At 37.3% G+C, this 23380-nt stretch overlaps 1 protein-coding gene across 2 annotated transcripts in view; it reads right to left on the bottom strand.

The window, feature by feature from the left end:
• Nucleotides 1-432: 432 nt before the first annotated feature.
• TBL1XR1 (TBL1X/Y related 1) overlaps nucleotides 433-23380 on the bottom strand; it is a 119383-nt gene continuing 96435 nt past the window's right edge. For both annotated transcript variants that reach the window (XM_069792697.1, XM_069792696.1), the window contains 14 exons: nucleotides 22520-22622; nucleotides 20173-20318; nucleotides 18493-18712; nucleotides 16292-16424; nucleotides 15954-16095; nucleotides 15587-15650; nucleotides 15388-15485; nucleotides 13538-13598; nucleotides 12192-12313; nucleotides 11626-11700; nucleotides 9055-9182; nucleotides 8697-8862; nucleotides 7678-7779; nucleotides 433-5828 (listed from right to left, as the gene is read on the bottom strand). In XM_069792697.1, coding sequence (XP_069648798.1) covers nucleotides 5802-5828; nucleotides 7678-7779; nucleotides 8697-8862; nucleotides 9055-9182; nucleotides 11626-11700; nucleotides 12192-12313; nucleotides 13538-13598; nucleotides 15388-15485; nucleotides 15587-15650; nucleotides 15954-16095; nucleotides 16292-16424; nucleotides 18493-18712; nucleotides 20173-20318; nucleotides 22520-22577 — 1542 coding nt within the window. In that variant the 5' untranslated portion in view covers nucleotides 22578-22622 and the 3' untranslated portion in view covers nucleotides 433-5801. The remainder of the gene's footprint in view (nucleotides 5829-7677; nucleotides 7780-8696; nucleotides 8863-9054; nucleotides 9183-11625; nucleotides 11701-12191; nucleotides 12314-13537; nucleotides 13599-15387; nucleotides 15486-15586; nucleotides 15651-15953; nucleotides 16096-16291; nucleotides 16425-18492; nucleotides 18713-20172; nucleotides 20319-22519; nucleotides 22623-23380) is intronic.

Below are 23380 nucleotides of genomic sequence, written 5' to 3'. Positions count from 1 at the left end.
TCCGTAAGAACGGATCTCTCTGACGTGAGATTGCATTACCAAACAGGAGCCTGCTCCCACGCCTCCAAAGTCTTCTAAACAGCTGGAGTGTGGCTGTGAATGTCACTAGACCCAGTTTCTTTCCCGCAAGTGTATGGGTAAGGAGAAGATGAAACACGTAAAACGCACACGTGAGAAAGCAGTTCGTCTAAACCAAACGCGTAACGGTAAATGGTGGCAGAGGATAGCTTCACCGTTTTCAGAGGATCTACTGTGTGTTCATAAAGAGTATGCAGCTGTACAATGTATTATCTCCCACTGCTTCTTACGTATTGTCTTACATGAAAATGTGCCAAAATAAGTATTAAACATAGCGTTTCAGTCTACCACTACCCCAACGTAATCATCTGCAAATCTTCTGAACCAAGCATTTAAAATTACATTCAGCCAAGGTAATATCAAAATATATTTTATTCTGGACCTCTTTCAGATCTGATTCAAATTACAGTTGTCAAAGCAATACAATGCAAAGGGAAACTGCAACAGAAAATGTGCCTAGAAGGGATATAAGGGCCTTGGGGACAAATCATTGTGATGTAGAACCAAAATACATCATAAAGTGTAATTAACATGGTCCAGGACAGTATAGAACATCTATATCAGTCTTCTTTAGACAATAATCATGAAAACTGAACAATAAAAGTCCTTTAAACAAGTACAAAAAAAACTGTCATGGGCTGGTTTACACTTTTACAACAGTTGTAATTTAACTGGATAACTGAAGAAATGATGCAGACATTTTAATCCAGTGCTATAGGTAGGCTCACAGAATTAGACCCAAAGGATTTGTAACTCCAAATGAAACCATTACAACTACAATGTCAATGTCAGGAGAGAGAGAAAATTACTTCTGTATTCTAGAATTACTGTTCTGCACACTGCAGTCTGTTGAGGACAAGATTGCAAAGTACACTGGACTAGCAACAACATGCAGACTGTTTTCTTGTATTTACCCACAAATGTCAAAAAACATTATGAAGTAAAAATGAATGATTATTTAAAAAAGAAAACAAAACAAAAACATGCCTCAAGTTATTGTCAAGCTTCAAACTTAAAGGCAGAGAAAGCGAATTATGTACTCAAAACTACTGATCTGAAGCACTATTAACACTAAATCTGCAATCCGCAAGAAACGGCAGATTTTCCTGGTTCGTCTGCCTTCCATCAGACTGACAGTGAAGACAGTCACACTTTCACAGAACGTGGTATTTCAGAGCTTTCTCTAGAGGGAGAAGTGAAGACTGCTCCACGGCTCTCTCCCTACGGAAAATGTCAGGGATCTTGATGGAGATTTACTGCTGTCTCCCGAAGCCATATTTGCTTCTAACATGCCACAATGTTGCTTCTGCTTTCTTCAGACTTCTGGAGAGTGTGAAACTGATCCCACTGGGGAACGGCTCTACAGGACTTTGGGAAGGGAGAAGCTATCACGCTTGTCAATGGAAAAGGAACACTGGGCTAAATCCGGCAGGCAATCCTGCTCTGGCAACCCCCCCCCCAAAGCCAAGGGGAGTCTCGGCTCGAGTGAGATGTGGCTCGTTTTACCTACGTGGCACGCTGCATGGTATTACACAGACCCAACGCCTCCGATGCTTATTCTGGCAAGGTTTTCTCATGAAGTGAAAGACAATGGGATTTCTGGTTAAGTAAAGATTGGAAAAATCGGGTCCCAAGGCTCCTCTTTGCTAAACAGACAAAACCATACAACCTTTTATTTACAAGCTGAAAAACCCAGTTTGCGATTTTAATGAAATTCCTTCATTCGGCAGAACTAAATGCATCAGCTGCTAAGATTGCTCTGTAAGCAAACTGGCACAACCGCCCTATGCCACCTACTATTCTTCCTAAACACAAAGAACATTTCAAAGGTACAACGTCCCATTAAATACCCTAGCATGAGGTAAGCAGTGTAAGGAAAAAGGAGTGCTTTTTAAAATGAAAATTAATTAAAATTGGTAGAAATCTTTGGCCTTTCTCTCAAGATGCATTAAAGTGTCATGAAATCAAGAAACATGCTTCAAAATGCCATGTCATTCTGACTCCGGTAACTATTACCTCCCTCCACCCAACCCAGAAAAAGAGGCACTTTTAGTGTTTCATATAAGATTTCCAATCATCTAGTAGACACGCTAAATAACCCTGCACAATTGTAGTCCCAGAATAAACTGAGTTTATCAACATTACAAAGAGTCTAAAAAAAGCTTTTATGAGGACCTAGATATTCTCTTAACTACACTAAAAAGTCCACTGGTTGGGAATCTTTACATCAATTTAAAAATGCAGAAAAAAAGGTAAAGTAAAAATAGAAAAAGAGGAACTCTACAGAAACCTGGACCTAATTATGCAGAAATGAGAAACGGGATTCTGAGATGGATGCATAGAAAGACAGCGAACTCAAGAGCAGTTCATTTCTTATTCCATCATTAATTCTGAGCCCAGTTTTTCCCCTTCCTTTTCTCCTCTATCTGGATATTTGCCCATTAACGTGTTGAACTGGAAAAAATAGGAACTGTAATGTATGCAAAGGCTTATGCACACGTCTGCCTTTACACTTGGAAAACAGGCGCAACAGAATTTTACTCTGCAAGACTAAGGATGTGCATACGTTTATACAACGTTAGGGTCTTACTGACATTTGGCATACTCAATTTAAAGGAACAATTTGGATAGTCTACCTCACTATTGAATACGAGGTCTTTGTGCTATAAAAGGTAACAATTAATGTCATGGTTCTCTTTTTTTTTTTTTTTTTTTTGCTTCACGTAATCACAGAACCTAGCACACCTTGCATGCATGCATTTAACAGTGTATAAAACAAGAGGCGAGAAGAGGTGTGAGCAGGAGCAGCACTGTGGCATGCTAGTAAAGGACAACAATAAAATATCTATTGGCCAGATCCTCTGCTAGTGGAAACTGGCATCATTCCACTACAGTGGGGGCACTGCTGATTAACACCAGGTTGGGGGTCTCAGCCTGCGCGTCCAGAGCACTCAAGTCAACAGATCTGACGTTCCCGCTGGACTGTGCTTCGAGCACCTGAAAGCCCTGGACCCGTGGTACTGAAGCTCTGTTTTGTCTATTTCTGAATATGTGGTACTATGCTTAAGCAACTAGAATTACAACCAAAAGAGCTGATGATTGAGAAAGAGGAAAATGGCAATACCCTAAAACATGGCTGTGTGATTTTGCAGCTATGTCACAGAATTCCACCACAATTGTTTCGATTGGCTGAAAGAATCATCCAATAACTTTTATGAAAATGAATAAACTGTCCATATTAAAATACAAAAGTACTATCAAGAATCACTTCTGACTTTCAGATTTAAATTCAGTGCAATTGACAAATGCATTGCTAAACGAAAAATGCAGCTTAAACATACTCAAAACATTTGTGTCTATTCCTGGGAGCACAGTTTAAAATTATTGCACAGAATTTTTTTTTTTATTTTTATTTTTTTTTTTCATTAAATGACAGAGGTCAGCCACAGTCATGGACCTCCAGCAATAAAAGCAATATTTCAAGTGCCAGACACTCAATATATTAGGTTTCCTACATATTGTAACTCACAGGGTAATTGCTCTAAACATTTGTATTATGTTCCAAAACCCTAAAAATAGCTGGCACTGAACCACCGCGGATGACTGTCTTTATGGATATGACTTTTTGTTGGTTTTAAATGCTGTGTATGATAGTATTATAATCCTGGGGTATATATAAAGAATGTACTGTTGACTTCTCCTTACCACTGGCAAATTGCTACCCTACCTTAGCCAAACTCAGACTTGCTTCAAGTCGTGTTTATTCCATGGAAATAGCAGAAATCAATGCCTAAAGAACAATGGTTAAAATGTCAAAGCTGCATTATCTCAATTAAATCAATTCAGACCTAACTTGGAGAGGAAAAAAAAAAAATCAAACCAAAACAAAAAAATAGGTTAGAGACTAGCAATCATAAGCCACAAAATTATTTGTGATTGAAATAGTGTTATAAAACTGGTAACTTTGCAAAGCTCTGTAATATAAACCATTCCTTAAGTAAAATGCCTGTGACATAAATTTGACAACCTCTCTTATAAATTTACACTCTTGGAATCTTATGCAAGACATGATGCAACCTTTTCGACTACACATACGCGTAAACACAACCTCATGCTATCATTTACAAATAAAATCACTATCAGTATACTTTTAATCACATGAGCAGAAAAAGGTTTGCCATATACATCTGTCATTGTAAGAAAAATACTTGATATTGTAAACAGAGTAAAAGACACTATATAGTAGTGATTATTAAAAAAATAGCAGCTTACATCTACCCTATATTTGGAAAAAAATGTAGTCACAAGATACAATAAACTGCAGGACTGGAGCAGCAGGGGAATTAGTGCAAGTATTCATCTTTTAAATAAGCTGAATCACTGCTATTAAAATAAACTTGAAGCAAGTCCTTTGTTTAAGTTTTTTTTTTAAATCTAAGGTAGTAAACATTTTGCCTCTTAATGGCAGTGTTATCAAATATATGCCAAAGATTTTATTTTAATAAAGAAAAATTACATGAGATACTTTTAATACTGGAGTTTGGTTACAATTATACATCTAAGCTCCTACAAATAACGATGGACAACTCTCAAAGAAGCTGTGGCGTGAACCCTTGTCCAGAAAGATCTTAACCTCTTAAAAAACAATCCCCCAGCTATACTTTGCTCCTTTTCACAATAGTGCACAATTTAACCATATTTTAGCTATGGTCTTAAAGCAACAGAAGATGCAATTTTTCCTCTTTTTTTGTCCTTTTTTTTTTTTTTGCATCCCTGTATTTTTCTTTTCTGTATTTTTGTGCCCTTCTATTCTTAAGTTTGGCAGAATTATGTCCCAAATAAGAAACTACTGCATTTCAGCCATGTCACCAGAAAATAAAACATAGCATTATACCCATTACTGTCATACTTCGTAGATGAGCAGGACGTGAAATATCACGCCTCGAAGAAGGATTTTTTTTTTTCTTCTCTCTCCATAATCCCTTTTCCACCCTCCCTCTGTTCACAAAATTGTGCTCTGGGAGCCACAAAATGTACCAAACATTATCAGGTTCAATCTACCTTTTCAAAGAACGCATTACAATATGTTTCAAAGAAACATTTTTTTTCCAAGGTGAAAAAAATATAAACAAGAAACTAATTCACTCCCTTACTTCATGCATCCGTAAACTTAACCAAAACAAAACAGAAAACCCAATGTTTAAAAGCAAAGAAAAAACTACTGCTGCAGATTTCTGTAAGTCCATTTTCTCTGTACACACAAACTGCTCAACTACTGAGAAGGAAAACAAAAATACCCCACAATCCATTGTCACAATGGATTTAAAGGGGAGAGGGGTAATGAAGGCTGCCATTAGTATCTTCTGAATTTGGTATGTATATGGGTCTGCTCTTGTATATGGTATATTTCTCTCTCTCTCTCGCTCTCTCTTCTGTTTTTCATATCCAAAACCTTTAAATGTTATTTTGGGGCACAGCAGATTCCAGCACTTGGTGAACAGGATTCACAAGCTGTGACAAAACTCTGTCATCCTCTTCAGGGTGTAATTTTTTTTTTTTTTTTTTTCCTCTTTTTATATACAGTATATGTATATATTTCTTTTACGTTTGGCTGTAGTGGACTGGCCATGGTTCAATTGGGACTATAGCAGTACATGGGTCAGGGACAGTCATTTTGGCTATGTACACATTCATAGTCGGTCCATGGCTTCCAACTAGTAGCGCTATTTCCGTAGGTCTAATACACAAACCTGCAAGAAAAAGGAATACATATACAGAAATTGCACATTGCACAATATTGCACATTTATACAATTCTGTGTGAGGTATCTGAGCAAAACCTATGAAACAGACTGTGTAAGCTTAATCTTGTATCTATTAACAATAGACTGGGTGGGAGGGGAATCACCAGGTGAGCACTTTGTTTATGAGCAGCCAGCCAGACCCAGGTGCTAAGGGTACTGCTGCCTAAGGAATTACTATCAGAACATTAACAACATCTTATGTAAGCTGTTTGCCTGTTATTTAACATTATGAGGCCAAGAACTTACTTGAATCTAGGTTATAAAAATATAGTAAAATGAAATTAAAAATGTGTGGGCAAATACTAGAATTGACCGGAATAATTCTGAAAAAACAGTTAATGGTATACAAATTCCAGTTTTAGTCTTTTCAAAATCTTCACTAAGTAGTGCTTCTAGTCCTGTTAGATACAGAAATCTACTAGCAAAATACAATCATATACAAGCTATGCTTTCAGTCACCAAACAGTTCAAAAGTGCCTATATTTGCTTAGTTATTACCAGCTATAAGTACATTTAAAACAGAGGGGATGAGAAGGGCTTTCACTAGCAAACAATATAAACGCAACATTTTTAAAAGAGCAGAAGCTAAATGAAAACAAATTTGTTGCAAGCACAATCAGCCTCTTGGGCCAAATTAACTGGAAGACTGGAAAGGTTACACAGCATGTATATAAAAGGGTCATCTAGGGGGGAATGATAATGAATTTCTACTGAGGATATGCCTTGAGCTTTTGTTCTTTTTATGATATTGTCTATACTTGTAAGACTAAAATGATATGAAAGACCAATCAAAATTAATTCTCTACAATTTAGTGTACTTAAGGGTTCAGAACAGAATACAGGAAGTTCTGAATTTAACAAAGCAATCTTGCTTACCAGCATGGAGCATGCAGGACAGGAGAACACTTTGGCACCTGTGTTAAGATAGTACCTGAGACTCTGGACTACAAAGCTATGAGGATTGCTTTTTGCTGACATTTGTTACTTTAAGCTACAGCACTTCAAAATGCAATTCCTTTATCACTCTTATTTTATTCTAATTTTGCTTTTCCTTAGGCTCTCTTCTCCTTTCTTTTAAAACCATGGCAAAAGAGAACCAAGCAAAAAACCCAAGTATTGTACTTGTTATGAAGAACTGCATGTTAATATTTTACTGGAGTACTTTGCAGCACAATGTCAGAAGAGCTAGGAGGTGATGCTACAACACACCACTGTAAGTTGATAGGGGGTGCATTCATGATTAGTTAAAACATACGGTTTTATTCCCTTCTTCTAAGTGAAGTAATCAGACTGGTATTTACGTATAGCTCCTGTCATTTTTAGGAACTTTTTAATTACGGGCATTCAGAAATTTGTATGTTGTTCTGCTGCACTTTCCGTTGAATGCAATGCAGAAGTTATTTCATTCCTATCATGCATTATAATAGCATCACCTACACTGAACATTTTCACTCGAAAAGGGCAAAGAGGCAAAAATGAACTTGTTTCCAGACTACAATGAGAAGACCAGCCACACTGAACACATTTCCATAGTAAGTCCCAGTAGGGACAGAAAATCTAAATTAGAGGCATCTTCACCTTCTGAGATTTTTGGAGGGTTTAGAATGGTAATGGATTAAGTTCGAACAACGACATTCTCCTTACAACATTACAACACCCTTATAGGCGAAAATCTACAGGTGAGCTGGCTGTATTCAAACTTCAGCTACAGAAGGAAATTTTGTCTCCATTGTTAGTCAAAAGATGTCCAGAAGATGCCTGTTTTTAGAATGTCAACCAAGTCAAGCAGCACTTACTGAGCCATCTGAAGCACTTGCTCCAACTTTGTCTCCTGCTGCATTCCAGCAAACCTCAAAAATCCCTCCTGTTCCCCGATAACTGTGAACTAGGGCACCTGTCTAAAAAGGGACAAAACATGTAATTAATATAACAAAATCCAAGCGAACAAGTAAAATTTGTACAGCATGTAAAACTTCCCCGCTGCTTTTAAAAGCTGAAATTCTCAGAGGAAATGGTCCAGATGAGACTTGTGGACAATCTCAGCACTGTGTTAAAGACCGTGGCAAACACAATTATCGCATCTTGATCTCTTGTGGTCGACAGGCAAAACGGGGGATGGTCATGACTACTTCCGATTACTGAAATGAGCCTTTCAAAAACTAATATCCAATTCCCCGTAGCCAGAGATCACACCTTGTGTTAACAACAAAGTCTTTAGACTTTCATTTGCAATCAGCCCTTTTTTTTGCCAGAAACACAAAACAATAGTGTCCTTTCTTAGAAAGCTAAGTAGAAACATTTTGTTGTCATCATCTTCTCTCACTTTACATTCTCTTGTTTTTCAGTGAAATTCGGTGAAATAGCTATCAGATTTGTATGTCTACATCCAGTCATAATTTTTCACAGCAAACCTGTTTTACCAGGAGTTTAAAGTTCAGAGCTAACAAAGACAATTTTTGGATGCAACATGTTATTGGAGACACTTTGTTGAATATGTTTTGTTCGTGGTGGTGGTTGGTGGTGGTTTTTTGGTTGGGTTTTTTTTTGGTTGGTTGGTTGGTAGGTTTTTTTGGCTTTTTTTGTTAAGTAAAGACAATGTAAAGACAACTATTACTTTACCATAGCAAGGACTCGAAGAGAGAAATTAAACGCACATACACTAACAGAAGCAACCTTAGAACAAAGACAAAGTGAATCAGCATGTTAGGAATGGCAAAGCTCTTTGTGGCCAAAACATGAAGGAGCAACAAAAGCTGGAAGGGTGCTGATGGAAAAGACCAAACCACAAACTTCTAAACAGACGGAAGAGCTATACCTGTGTATTCCAGATGTGTACACATTTATCAAAGGAGCCACTGGCCAGGTACCTGCCATCAGGACTGAAAGCTACACTGTACACAGGTTCTTGATGTTTTGTCAGAGTGTGAATACAAATTCCTCTGTCTACATCCCATAACCTAACAGTAGAATCAAAGGATGCACTGTCAAGGGGAAAAAACACAGATTAATTACATCTCCATTCAAAATATTTTTGTTACTGATACAAACACAATATGATAAAGTATGCTACATGCTTCAAAACATTCTGTGAACCTACATGAACAAAGAGTAAAGTAAAAATAATGCTTAACAGGCATTAAAATAAATGCAATAAAACCAGGATTAAACAGTACCTTGCTAACATAAGATTGGCATTTGGATTATTTGTTCCTGGCCCTGTAGGACTCCATTTGATAGTATAAATTTCTTTGTTGTGTGCTTGTAAATCATGGACACAACTGTCTTGTTTCATACTCCAGATCTATGATAAAAACGGAAGAAAACACAAAGACATTTAGCATAAGATTGTACTAAAATATATTTCATATCTTTCTTCTCTATCATTTGTAGTCTGACTGCTACCTTTTAGGCCACTCAAAACATTTCCTATGGCTGCTGGGTTTCTAGAGTAATTATGACAAGTATTATTCCAGTACCCTCCATTCTTTGAGTTACAAGTACCTGATGGGGTTAATGAGTAATAAAGGTACTGTCTATAGAAACCAATCTGCATGTATTGACTACAAGCACCTTGAAAAGTGCAGGGATGAGAACTAAAGTGAGAAGAGCAGTATGTATATGTTCATGTCCAAGTTGACAACATACCACAGTCCTATTTTTATATGAACTTCTTGCTATACAGACTGAGTGAAATAAAGGGATAGTAGAACAATTTTCTGTTTTCATACAAAGCCATAGATGCATACTGCAAAATGCATTATGGCATTTTCCTGGCTTATTAGGATTTGCATTGCCAGGTGTTTGTTCAGTACTTCACACAGTTCCTTAGGACTCCCAACTCCTGCATGACAGCCTTCAACAAACTAACTCTTAATAGAATAGTTTGCATTGCCACTACAGAAGGGATTTTGGAAGGCTTTTATACCTTTTCCTAAATGTGACATTTGATATGGTACCTAATCTGAACACTCTTTTTAATGGTATCTGTTTCAGCAGTGCTTTTAGCTCACCTTTTGTTAGAAAAAGCTAACAGGAGCATGTTTAGAGCCCAACTGTATTTAAGATGCAATTGAGATGTATGTTTAAATGAATGATACTTTTCAGGACTGGTGCCTCACTGAAGTGGAAATTGATTTTCAATGTGCAGGCAGAATTAAAATTGTATTTCCCGTTTAAATTCATGGGATCAAAATCTAGCTTATCTTCCCAAAACTAGTATAGATGAAAAAAGTCCATATTAGCTGCCCTAGAGAATATCAAGTTGGCATCACAAGAGAGAGAAATAAATAGGCATCTTCCATATGGTTCAAAACCTGACATTCATTCCTACTGCCACTGAAAAGTAAGCAATCCACAAGTGATTAGTGATGTGCAGACTTATCTACAAGCAATTACTCTTCCAGTTATCCTGAACAAAGTGATAACATGCTTTCCAGGCTGGGCTGAATTCAAAGCAGCAACCAAGAAGTTAATTGCCTGAGCCCACAAACACGTTCCCAGTTGTCACCTCTCTACTCACTCAGAGGCAGCACCAAGAGCTTGAGCTCTGGATTGGAACTCATCTCACCTGAGTTTCAGAAGCCTAAGTACTAAATACCCAGCTTAAGCTGGCTATTTCAACTCCATCCATTGCCAGTGGAGAACGACTGATGCTTTCAGGGGTTTACTTATCACACTTGACTTAGACACTTAACTTAGGAAAGGATGAATTCTCTTCAGTGGTGCTAGACACTCTGTTGACTAAAGATGTCTAGACATCCAGCTTTAGACTGGAGGCTTAACACTTAAATGTTTATATTCAGATAAGGTGACTTCCACTGCAAGTGCCTGACTGTGTGCCAGCACAGGAGGGGATATCTGGCTACTCATTCAGCCATTCCCTGTCTCTGATTAAACAACAGTGAGGCAGATGGAAATAACTGTCCCAAGGGCTACTAACAGGACAGCACTGTCAACATAAAAAAAACCAACCCAAAACATATCCCGAAACTCTACCAAACATAGTGGTAAAACACCCACTAAATATAAAGCAGTATGGGAGTAACAGAAAAGCACCTGCACCATGGGAACAGCACAGGCCTGTCAGACATGAACAACCTCATTTCTTCTCATGCATCTAACCTGGTGGTATTTTTGTATGGATCTCTATTGCCCCTTCAAGTCATATGTATAAGTTACAGTATCCTCTGCATTCACAAGTTTGCCCCAGTTCTACAAGAAAGCCTGTTGCTATGAATTATGTGGAGGAAAAGTGTAGGTGCAATTGAAAACTGTAGAATGACTCCTGATGAACTGGAAAAACCAAGGAGTACACACAGTCTCTTAAGAAACAATATGCCAAAGATTTTAACTAGAAAGAAGGGGAAAACAGAAGAAAATCAGGAAAGGAGCTAGTCACCCATTCTTATATGTGTTACATGACATGCATTCCAACTCTTCCTTTTAACCAAAAGCAACCATCAAGTGTGACAGCTTAATGATTAATGACCTGATTCTGTAAACAGCTAAAAGCACCTAATAAATCATGCTCCAAGTCTCAGGGTGGCAGACTGTAACAAGTGCTTTGGACCAAAGCTTGGCTCTGATTAACAAGGATTTGCTAGGATTGCCTAATCTTGTTATATTAAAAAAGAACAAATATTAGACGACACAGCAAGTACACTGATACTGCTGGATTGCCTGAGCTAATGGTGTGCATTCCAGAGTCCTACAAAGACAAGAGCCAGTACCAGAACTCCCGTTACCTTTAGAGTCATATCATCAGAGCAGGATGCCAGAAGATTACCAGTTGGATCCCATTTGATTGCATTTACTTCATTCTAAAATTGAACAGTGAGAATAAGTTGGAGTCTTCACTTCCATTACAAATGACAGCTTACAAAAGATAAAGTTGGACAGCAGTTATGAGTATTTGTATAATTGTCAGTATTTTAACATTTAATTTTCATTCCTAGCTTTGCCATCAATAACAACAACATTTGCTACCTGTTCATCACATTTTCCCATGCATGCTCATACACAACATAGGCTGTGTCTTAAAATTACCATGTTTCTTCTTCTAAAGCTCACTTTTGCTATGCCATCCTGGCACTGGTAAAAAAAGCTGCACATGGGAGTGAGAATTGTTCTAATAATGATGGGGAATACAGTTACCATATGACCTTACTACAACCACCTGCATATGTGCATCTATTGACTGTTGCCAAAGACCAACCACTACACAAGTGCTGTATACTGGCAAATATACCTGGTCCCCAATCTCTCATTAATAAACATATCATATAGCAACCCCCAACTTTCCAGTACTTACTGTGTGACCCTGGAAGGTTTTGATGGGCCTATCTTGTCCTAGTTTACAGACATGAATACACATGTCTGTACTGCAAGAGGCAAATGTGTTGTTGCTCTGCCAATCAACATCTAATGCTGGTGCTAAAAGAAAAAGAAAGATATTTAAAACTATGGTATGTATTCTGCAGGAGTTTGATTTGCAAATTTAGCATGCACCATGTTAGAACAAATGCCAACAGGAAGCAACCATTAATTTTACAGCAGTTCTAAAGATAAGCAAATGCTACGAACAGTGAGAAATGCAGCCAAAACCAGTCTTGCACAAAGAAATGAGACAAAATTTAATAGAAGTCATTAAAACATGGAACATCTCTGGAGTGAAACAGTTATACAGAAGACAGTGCAGCAGGACAACAAGCTGTAGTTAAGTCATCTATAAATAAATCTCAAGAGTCAGCATGAGGAACAGGTTCCTACAACTTAACACATCGTCATGCATGCGCTCATCTCCACTAACAGTTCATGCTTGTGCTGATAGATGGGAGCCAGTGAAAGGTAATGATTTATTTCCTTTCTTAATTCCAGCATTATAAGGTGTGGTAACTTGAAGCTTAATCATGGGCGACGTATTCCATTTGAACAAGCCAAGATATTTATGGCAGATAGCACACAGAATTGCTTCGAGTAAATCAAGAATTGATGTTTTTGATTGTTGTCATGCCACTGAAAACTTAGTGCGAGCACAATAAAAAGTGGAAACGAGACACATTTCTTAAAGGCCCTTCAATGACATGTTTGTCATCCTCTCTATTCTATTTTCCAGCTGATTCTGGCAGGCTTGCATAGCATGCAGCCTACAAAGCAATTTGTCTGACCTCCTGAGAGGCTGCACTCTCATCCCAGCTGGCCAGTGAACAGCCTTTCAGCTGGTTTGTGGCCAAACAAATTGGGGACAGCACAGCAGGCAGCGCAGAACAATGGGATGCGGAGCTGGGATTACTGTAGCAGGAAGATGACAAATGCAGTCCTTAGCTGATAAACACAAATCTTTCGTGGCCCACCCACTTGATTTGCCTGCCACTGTACTACAGAAAGTCAGTAATATTTGGATTATCTCCTATGACTTTCACAGAACTGCAATAAAATTGTGAGTGTTAAAGTTATGAAATCAGAACAATTCTTTGTTTACATTCTCAAAATTCCTAAGACTACAAATATGGGATCCAGTATCCAAAGACTGCCTGAAAGACTTCAAAATGGTGTAAATAAGCACCATAAACTCCACATTTTTTTATTTATTTTAATAAATAACACTGTTTTCATCTTTTCAGATGACAATCCTGAATCATCAAAATCAAGACTTACCAGAATGAAAAGGAAACTGCTGCTTGGCTTCGCCAGTGTGGGCATCCCAAATAATTGTGGTCTGTATTAAACAGATAAACAAACAATAAACAAATTGCTAGTTTCCCCACAACTACTACCATTCAAATGTATCAGACTACCCAGCCTACTCCCCATTGCCCAAACCTGCTCCTGATTATATATTTCTAGTGTTCTACCCAGTACTAAAAGAAATAGTAGTAGATGTAGAGACAACAGTAGAAAACCTTAATATATCACAATATGTTTAATCACAACATTCAGGGTCTGAAGGGAAGAAGGGGGTTGTGGGCTTTTTTTTTTTTTAATAAACAAAAAATAAATAAATTTATGTCCTTAGACCTATTTATATTCTTGTAATCCACTCCATACACCTATTTTAATTTCAAATACTTGTAGACTCAAATTGTAATTTCAAATACTTATTTGTCCCTATGGAGATCTTCATATAAACAATTAGTCTCATGCTTAAGAATCTGAAAGATTTGATTTAAGGGTGTAATTTTATTCTGAGTTGTTCTCTGCCAATACTTCTGATATCCTTCTGATGAAAGTAATCTTACATGACAAAATTAGTATTTTATAATCACTATATTATATGCCAATATCCCTGACCTACTTCAACGATCAATAAAAATTTTGACACTGAATTCAGTGGAAGCATGAACTGACCACAGAAATTATTTACGGAAAAGAAGCATAAGGTTGGGTCAATCTTTCTGCTAATGCAGAGTATTTTTCAAAGCATAATCTCAGTTGCTTTGTCCAAGGAGTTTTATTGACTGAAATGAGGCTTCTATCTCCTCCAGAGTGTATTTCTGCAAATTAAAAGCTGTACCTTCACAAAGACTTAAAAAATGGCATAAGCCATCACAGCTGCCAAAAGAAGAAACCCATCCTTTCCATGCTTTGAGACATTTAGTTTCCCTTCCTTTGTGCCAGCACAAGCATCTATAAAGCTGGGCACTGAAGCAAACCAGGTTAAATGCGCACAGGGGAAAAAAAAAAACCCAAAAACAAACCCCCCAAAAACCCTGAGAAAATCTACTTTACAGTGACACTGCCAGTTTTAAGTATTGTGGGCCTGTGATCTTACTAAGCTTGCAGTTTGCCAGTCTCACTAAGACAAAGCCTGTGTTTACTTCTGCAGGGTGAATCGGTTACAGAAGAAAACCAACTCTTCTTAATCTTTTAATAGTCTATTCTAATCTTTGAATTAGTCTTAAGACTATTCTTCATCACTATGTGCCCTTCCTACGATTCATAAAATCTCTCACGCTAACAACAGCTTTGAATTTAAAGACCTCGTGAGTCTTTAAGTTTGTTTAGAGATGTGAAATAAAACACAGTCAAACAATGAGCTTCATGGCATTACACTCCTGGCACCTCCCCAGTCAGATATATTGACTTGTCTTATGTTCCAGCTCTAACCTTTTTAATCGTTCTCAGGCTTCACTGATATCCCAATCAGCCTGAACCTATTCCTCCAGATTTTTTTCTGAGACTTTGCATAAAGTGCTTCACTAAATTTTAGATGATTCTGTTTTACAAAGGTTTAATGTTCCTGCATTCAATGCACTTAAGTTTCCAACTTACACTAACCTAATTGGGAAGAGATCCAGGGACACTGAAATCTAATAAATTAAAATATCTCAATAAACTACTATAAAACACAAGGAAACATAGCTAGCATAACAAGTTCTTTGTAAGTACATATTTAAGTCCCATGCCTTTAGTTTAATTTACTTACTTTCTATAGCTTTGCTATTACGCTTACAATTAGATTATAATGGTGAAGGAAAGAATTTTAATTTTACCAAAGATTATCTCACCTTGTCCACTCCTGCACTTAAAATGAAGTTTCCTTTCTTGTTCCATTTTAACGCAAATATAGGACCTTTATGTTGCCCTAAGGTGCTGGCAAGATTACCTGAAAATTTATATTGATATGAATACATTAAAAAAATAAAAATCTATGCTGTGAGCCACAATACAGGAAAATATACTGGAAATTAAAAGTATTTCACTTACCATCTTTAGTCCATATCCTTGCAAAGCCATCATAAGACCCAGTTGCTAGAAGTGTACCTTCACTCTGCCAGCAAAAAGGTTATTTTATTTATTTACTTTTACTGTATAACTCAAAAGCTAAAGAGCACAAAGCAAATTTCAGATAGAATACATCTGCATAAGATTTATGATATCTATTCCATTGACTACAACTTCTTAAAAAGAAGTCCCCAAAGTACAATACAGGAAATTACAATGCAACTCAGAAATAGAAATATTTCAGGAGCTGTAGCAGAGCATGCACAGTTGCTGTCACTTAAAATTTGACTATGCAAAATTATAGCTACAATTTTCTTGGAGTATTTTGAGCACTGCCATTTCTACTTACGTTCCAATCCAGCGATGTCACATCTTTGTTGCTGGGTACATCCTGCCCTCCTTCTCGTATACAGTGTCGAAGTACCAGCTGCGTAGAGCCACTCGTGCTGTTTTCACTGAGGTTCCATATCCGTGCTGTTGAATCTCCAGATCTACAAAACAGTTAATGAGAATATAACCCCTTCTCCCAATTAATTCCATTTTAAAATGTATTCCTTTCAAAACAGCAAACGTTGTGCCATTTGACGTAGAGGGTGTTGGGGCAGGTATTATTTTAACTTGTTACCATCATACAGGAGTATGCCAACGAGCATTGGTATTACGTACGCACATGGTTAATGCACATACCCTGAGGCCAAAAGGTCACTAACGGGATTCCAGGCACAAATGAATACTTCGGATTCATGGCCACGCAGCACCACTGCTTTGTTGGGAGGGATTTCAACATCTCCATCTACTTCCATCATATCTGTGTGATTATCTGCATTATGGGAAACAACAGTAGAGAGAGGTGGATTTTAATATTTTGGGACAATACATTGTAACTGCTGTATGGTTCATATTCTTCTGGGATGAGCATAACAATTAATTCATAATTTACGTGGATCAAAATTTGACAAAGCTGAAATGTTCCTTTATTTTTCCAGTTCCAATTTATGAAGTACTATAAACAGATGGGAAGTTTCAAAAATGTGAGAAAACTCTTAGCCCTTCTAAACCTCACCACCCAAATGGATTTAATTTTGAAACTTCAAAACTGAGGCCAAAAGTTAATTTTTGCTATGTTAAAAAATAAACGCTGATGTTAAAAGTACTCACAGTTTTTCAGGCACAATACTGCATAGTACAATATGTTACTAGTCTATCTTGTGCTTTAAAAATACATTTATGACACATCCATTTTCAAAAAATCTCTCTTTTCACCAATTGCAGTCAAACAGGTTTTAAATCCACATCTCAGACACTTCATTTACAAAATGGCTCTAATTAATATAATAACATTTGGTGATATGGTAAACTGATAACAGAGCTTTTTAAACTGCATCAGCAATTACTGTAGAACTGTGGCAATACATAGCTTTCTGCGTGGAAGTGACGTTGAATTCATATTGTTCTGTAAAACATACTGGGGGTAATTCAGCTAACAAAACTGTCTTCTTGGCAGCTATCATCAGTCATTTTCTATTATTAAAAATAAATTCACACTGAGTGTAAATGCAGAATATAAAAAATCCTGAACAGTTCACCTGCTCTGTATTTATTCACTGTGGTAAAACAAACCATTTCAAACCTATTGCTTAATTTAACATTAAGGGTTTCTGTCACTGTTTGTATGTGTGAGAAAACAGAAGAGGCTATTAGAACACGCATATTTTTAAGAAACAACACCACATAAAACATTGCGTCAACTGAAGAGAATCAATGCCAGTATAATTTGGTGTACCAGCCAGTAGGGGTTGCTGGTATATCACATTTAAGAGTGGCCGAGATCTGAAGTTTATGCTTACTCTATCCACTTCACAGTTAGCAAGTAAATATTCTTTTGAGATTTTTAAATGAAAGCATCAAAGTAGAGAGCTTATTTGTTTAAGCCAAAGATTATATTTCCAGTTTATTTAACATCTATGATAATGAAAAAAACTAGTAAAATCCAGCTGTAAAATGCAAAACTTGTACACGGCTTGATATGAATATTCTTTCAAAAATGTCTTTTCTTCATGGGCTTTTACAGCAAGAGCTGTAACTCCCCCCCCCCAAAATGTGTAATCCAGACTTCCACAATAATATTTTCAAAATCACATTTTAATGCCCGACCTGAACGTTTCTATACTAAAGCTGATTGTAAGGTATGTTCCTTTGACCTGTGATGACAAATAAAACTCACTTGTTTCACCAATCACAACTAAAATGGAACCAATGAATAAACCAAACCTGCAAGCAGTTGCCTCGAGTAATTCTGAATGGCAACTCATGAAAACTGATCCTGATAAAGGAGACCAACAACACAAGATTTGTCTCCGCAACCATGATGATCTCTGCCTGACAAGGAAGTCTGTCCTACAGAGAGCCGGTTCCAGCTCTCCGAGAACTTGTCAAAAGTAGTTTGCAGAGCTTCACAAGCAATGCTCAGTTTTAACCAGCTGCGGATTCGCAGACTCCTCTTGTTATTCTTTGTACAGGGGCCAAAGCAAAGGGGAAGCAATATTTAAACAGTTGTCTCTGATATTTTTAATATTTTTTTTTTCCCCTCTTTATGCAAGAGCTTTCAGATGATGGGAAAGGAGCAGTACTGGAAGGGACAGCGGTCAATGCAATATTGTGAATTAATGAATTCAGAAGTTTGCATCTCCTCCTGCAATTCCAAATAGCAAACTGGAGACAGTCAAAGGTGAGACACCATCTGTTAAAGTGTCAGCTATGACGAAGGTATCCTCTGCAAGCTGAAGGGTTACTAGTACCTCTACACATTTATCTCATTGTCTACCAGCTCGGACTACAACAAGGAAATGACGTTAATGTAGGTTAAGGTCATTTCTGTCTCAACTTACTTGCTATAGTATGTGCTCCATTCTCTTCTCCGTTTGCAGTATTTTCTCCATTTTTTGCTGATCCCTGTTGGTTAGTCGCAGCTGCAGCTGCAGCAGCTGCTGCCTGCTGTTGTGCAAGTTTATCTCTGTAGGCCTGTTGTCTTGTCTGTACCACATCAGGCATTACTGCATCTATCAGTGAGAGAGACTCTATCGGCCTACCATCAAACAAGGTACCATCCTAAATTACAGCAGAGGGAGAAAACAAAAAAAGACAACACCAAGTACAAATTAACATTATGGGCAAAAATTCCAAGGAAAACTAAAGCAAAAGTTTTGATTTAATATAATAACACAGTTTACAAATGGTGCTAGAAGTGATACCTGATCATTGTTGTGGTAAGGATTGGAATTTTAGTCTAAAGTTAAGTGCCCACCATAAATATGCAAAAAAAGCCACCACAGGCCTCTGGCAGAGCTTCTGGAATCAAAAGTTACATGCTTTGAGTTTGCTAAATCGTCTGCTAAAGCAAAAAATTCTGTAAGCTATCTATGAATATGATTTCAAACATGAGTGGCTGCAACAAAATCTAATGGTTTGTTTGAAGAGCTGCAAACATTGCAAGTCGGGTCACTGGCTTGTGAAGTTATTCTATCTTATTAGACTAATACTTTCCATAAACATATTATCTGGAGAGTTGACTAGTTTTCTTCCTTTTTTTAAACAGTACTGGCATGCTTTCAAACAACAAGGAAGAATTTTATCCTGAAATGGACAAGACCCAGTTAAAAATACCCTTATACATATGCTAGGGCTTTGTAAGGATCTATTTTTAGGAGCTAGAAGGATTCCTTGCAATAAATATAGAGTCTCCTTCTTCTATTCCAATCACTTGCTTTATTTTTCTGAGGCTTCCTAAGGGAAAGGATTTGCTTCACTGGGACTATGAAAACTACACATAAACAGCAGAAATAAGGGAGACTGGAAATAGAGCAGAATTAGTGAAAAAAATAGTTTCCTTCTGTAATATACTGACACATACAAAGGCTGCTAACCTTCCAGGCATAAGTGAGAATGGAAATTGAGGGCGAGTGTCTGCAGCATCAGGCAGGAAGATACATAGCTTTCTGTACTGCTGGAATAACCATTTAAACATCAAATTCAATAGATCCTGCTCAAGATGAATTAGCCAGCAGAGGCAAAAAGCAAACTGGCATATACCTTCATCCTTCCTGCCACAAACTGAAACCCTCTCTCTATTTGGAAACCTTGCCTTTGGGCTCTCATTACTTCGTTATAACGACACATCACCCAAATGAGAGCTGCATAGCGCTCGCCCACCTCCTTAGTGCAAGTCTATGAGAATAAAGATTAAGAGGTTACTTGTCTCAATGATTATCTTATTGCACTTGTCTGGATTTACTACAACATTATATTAGGGTAAAAACTCTACAGACAACGGACCTTTAAGCAATGAGCCAGAACACCATGCCTGGTGTTGTGTGGCTGCACGGGGCAGAACCCCTACCCAGTTATGTCACTCCATTCTGGTTCCACCACTGGAGTCATGGTGAACACCAGCAGTAAGGAATCTGAAGTAAAAGTAAATAAATAGGATACAAGAAAGTTAAGAAAAAATACTAACATTCAAACTTACTGTAAGCAAGGACATAATGCTCCTGCAGGCAAAGCCTCCTTACCTCATTAATACTGACTTCTGCCTCTACATACTGCAGACCTTTCTGGATGATGGAAATCAAAGCAGCTGGTGGCACCAGAGCACCATTTATATTAGACTGGCTGATATGGCTCTCTATACCAAAGGTAAATGCTGAATGGGAAAACCCTAAAGACAAGGCAAAGACATCAGAATGGATTTATAGATAGACAATGCTACTTCCCGTACCACTGTAGGACCTTCTGTTTACAAACCTCAGCAAATTATACAAAGTTATAGCATGCTTATGAACTACAAAAAAACCTCATCAAAACACCTCTGTTGTTTCCCTCGTATGTTTCTAGTTTAAATGTAAAAAAAGAAAAAAACGAAGTTTATATATAAACACAGCAATTATTAAATACAGTATCATTGGCAAAACATTTGTGCATGAGCAAATATAAAAATATAAAATATACAACTTGCAATAGCATTTACATGTATTTATATATTCTCAAACTATATATATGTATTGTATTATACATAGTATTTAGTAAAATATGTACCTCCAAGACACCAAGACTCAATTGTTATTTTTACTCACTGATTTGTTACCCATGAAGGTGAAATGGATCTTTATGTCGAACAGAATTCACTTCATGGTACAGTGCTGTCATAATTGTGTATGTTTTGGCACTTAGAACTACATCAGTATTGTGCACTGATTGAGAAGTGGCAAGCATGCTATGGTGCAGCACTGGTAGGTGCTTGCTATTTATTTTATCACCCTGAAAAGGAGAATTTAACCTAGAGAAAAATAGTTGTTTCAGCAAATTAACTTTACTGTCACGGAATTTTTTCTTAAACTACTTTCTTTTTTTTTCTGTCAGGTAACTAAAAAGCTGCCTGCAAACTTTCAAATGAAGATAAAGCAATTTCGTAAGTTTGGCTTCTGTGACAAAAGCAATCTACAACTGGAATAAGAACGTGTAATAGTTTTCAGTAAATTCAGGCGGAACAATGAGTTTCTGCTTTCTTCTGACAAGCAGAGACTGAAAAACTCTGCCATCCACCATTGCTTCTGGTGCTTTTTTTGCCTCAATTTGAGAAGTCCATGAGCAGTGGACATAAACAGTGGGCAGATGTTGCATCAGTCAAATGCATTCTAAAGAAGCCTGAAGCCACCCATCAGCAATCACTAAACAAAACTAAGAATCAGTAGATGTTAAAACAGCAAGGTAACATACACGTTAAAGCTGATCCCTTACACTGGTACCTTAAGATTGGAGTTTATTTTTCCCTTAATATGCAGACTTCTTTTATTTATTGCTAAGATCATATTCACTCCTGCCAGCTGACAATCATCACTTGTTCGTCTACTGGGGCATGCCCCGATTTCCAGTCAAATCTACCCGTTCTAAACGTAGGCTGCTTTAAGCAATCAATATCATAGCTGTGAGCAAAAGATAATGTTGTCTCTTACATAGCTTCAAGAACAACCACCAGCACAAAACCCCCTGCAGCCATATGGCTGCATCTAGAAACTCAAACACGGAACACAAACTCAAACGGCTAATCCGACTGGGTTTGGGAAGTTTTAAAAGTAAACTGTCCAAGGGAACACCTGGAAATCACATGAAAGCATTCTTGCTCGTGTTTTACAGATACAGTCAGTTTGCACAAATATGACAGGGTAGAAGTTTCTTTTCAAGTTTGACAATATTCAACTGCCTTTTGCTCTTATTCCTAAGAAGCAGGAGGCTTTGGCTAGCCTGACACCAAAGGACAAAATCCTCCAAGAAAGTGACCTGCAATGAGGGCGGCTTTTGAGAACCCAAGAGTTATTCCTGTAAAAAATCTGTTCATCTGTACTCAGATTCAAATGATACAAGTCATATGGTCACAGTTGCCACTTCTTCCTTTGAAATACAGCAACATCTGCCCTCCCACAGTCTCATTCAGGCAAAGAATTCGGCCACGCAAGACCAGCTTGCGGGAGCACCATCACTCCAAGACAGAACAGGAAAATACAGTATTTTGGTGGTCCTTCTTTTTAATTCTTCAAGTAACCCCAAAGAAAATGGTGCAAAGTGTCATCGTCACCCTCTAGATAAGTGATCTCCAGGAAAATGTGTTTCTAGCAATCAAGTGAGTCCTTAGTTGGTTGACTGCCATCTGAAGACTCCAAATTACTAAACCTGATTAAGTTACAGAAAGTAACTTGGCAGGAACTCATTCTCTTATTGAGAAGAAACACCAAGAAACAGTTCAGACAGAAGCACATGCCTACTGGCAAAATGATTAAATGAGTCTGTGTTTGCTAAAGCCAGTTGCAGATGAATGCCAAATAAACTATGCATTGTTTAACAACCAGAATTGTAAAAACTCACCTGACTCTTGCAAGTATCTATATACCAGGAAGTTAACCTCATCACTGCTTATACTCATCTTTATTCCCAGTTAAACCATGAGGTCACAACAAAGGACACAACCCTGAAAATAAAAAAGTAGGTCAATTAAATATTTTTAGTAACTAATACGTATTTCTCAACAAATGATATATTTATAAAGTAACTAGCTCCCTGGCAGCATAGACAATGGTTTTATTTTATAATGCAAATAAGTCTACTGCAGTCATTAAAAAGTCATTTGTGTCCCCACAACATAAAGGTCAGTAAATTAAATATTGAAGGGCCGGATTCTCAAATGATACAAATTGGTATGGACTAGGGAGCTATGATGCTTAATAACAGTACTAAAAAGGCCTCATTTCACAGGTTTTTAAAAAATAATCAAGTGAGTTTCATCTAAGCAATATTATTGCTATGGAATACATTTTTCAAAATGTGGTTTTCTTCCTGCCTGGCTAACAAAGACCGAGAACTTGGTTTCATGTTGGTATCCAGGCAAGTTCTCACTTTTGCTTTCTAATCTACTTCAATTTTCAGGTACTCCTGCTGTAGTAAAAAGGTGCGATATGGGCTACAACACTGTATCTGTTCAAGGAAAGCCCAGGTATTTCAACTAAAAATTAGAAAACATCTCAGCCACACACTTATGCTTTGCAAAAGGAATTCTTGAAATTAGAGACAAACTTTAAACAGACCATTTTTAGTAATATTTCTCTAGGCTTTCAATCAATGCTTTAAAAATATTGATGGATATATACACACAATTTTCCCTTGACTTTATTAATGGTATATATTTAGCAAGAAAAATAATGTATCAGACTATATATACACTTTTGATGA

Source organism: Haliaeetus albicilla, chromosome 9 (genome assembly GCF_947461875.1).
Source record: "Haliaeetus albicilla chromosome 9, bHalAlb1.1, whole genome shotgun sequence".
Lineage (NCBI taxonomy): Eukaryota > Metazoa > Chordata > Aves > Accipitriformes > Accipitridae > Haliaeetus > Haliaeetus albicilla.
This window is presented reverse-complemented; position numbering and strand designations above follow the sequence as displayed.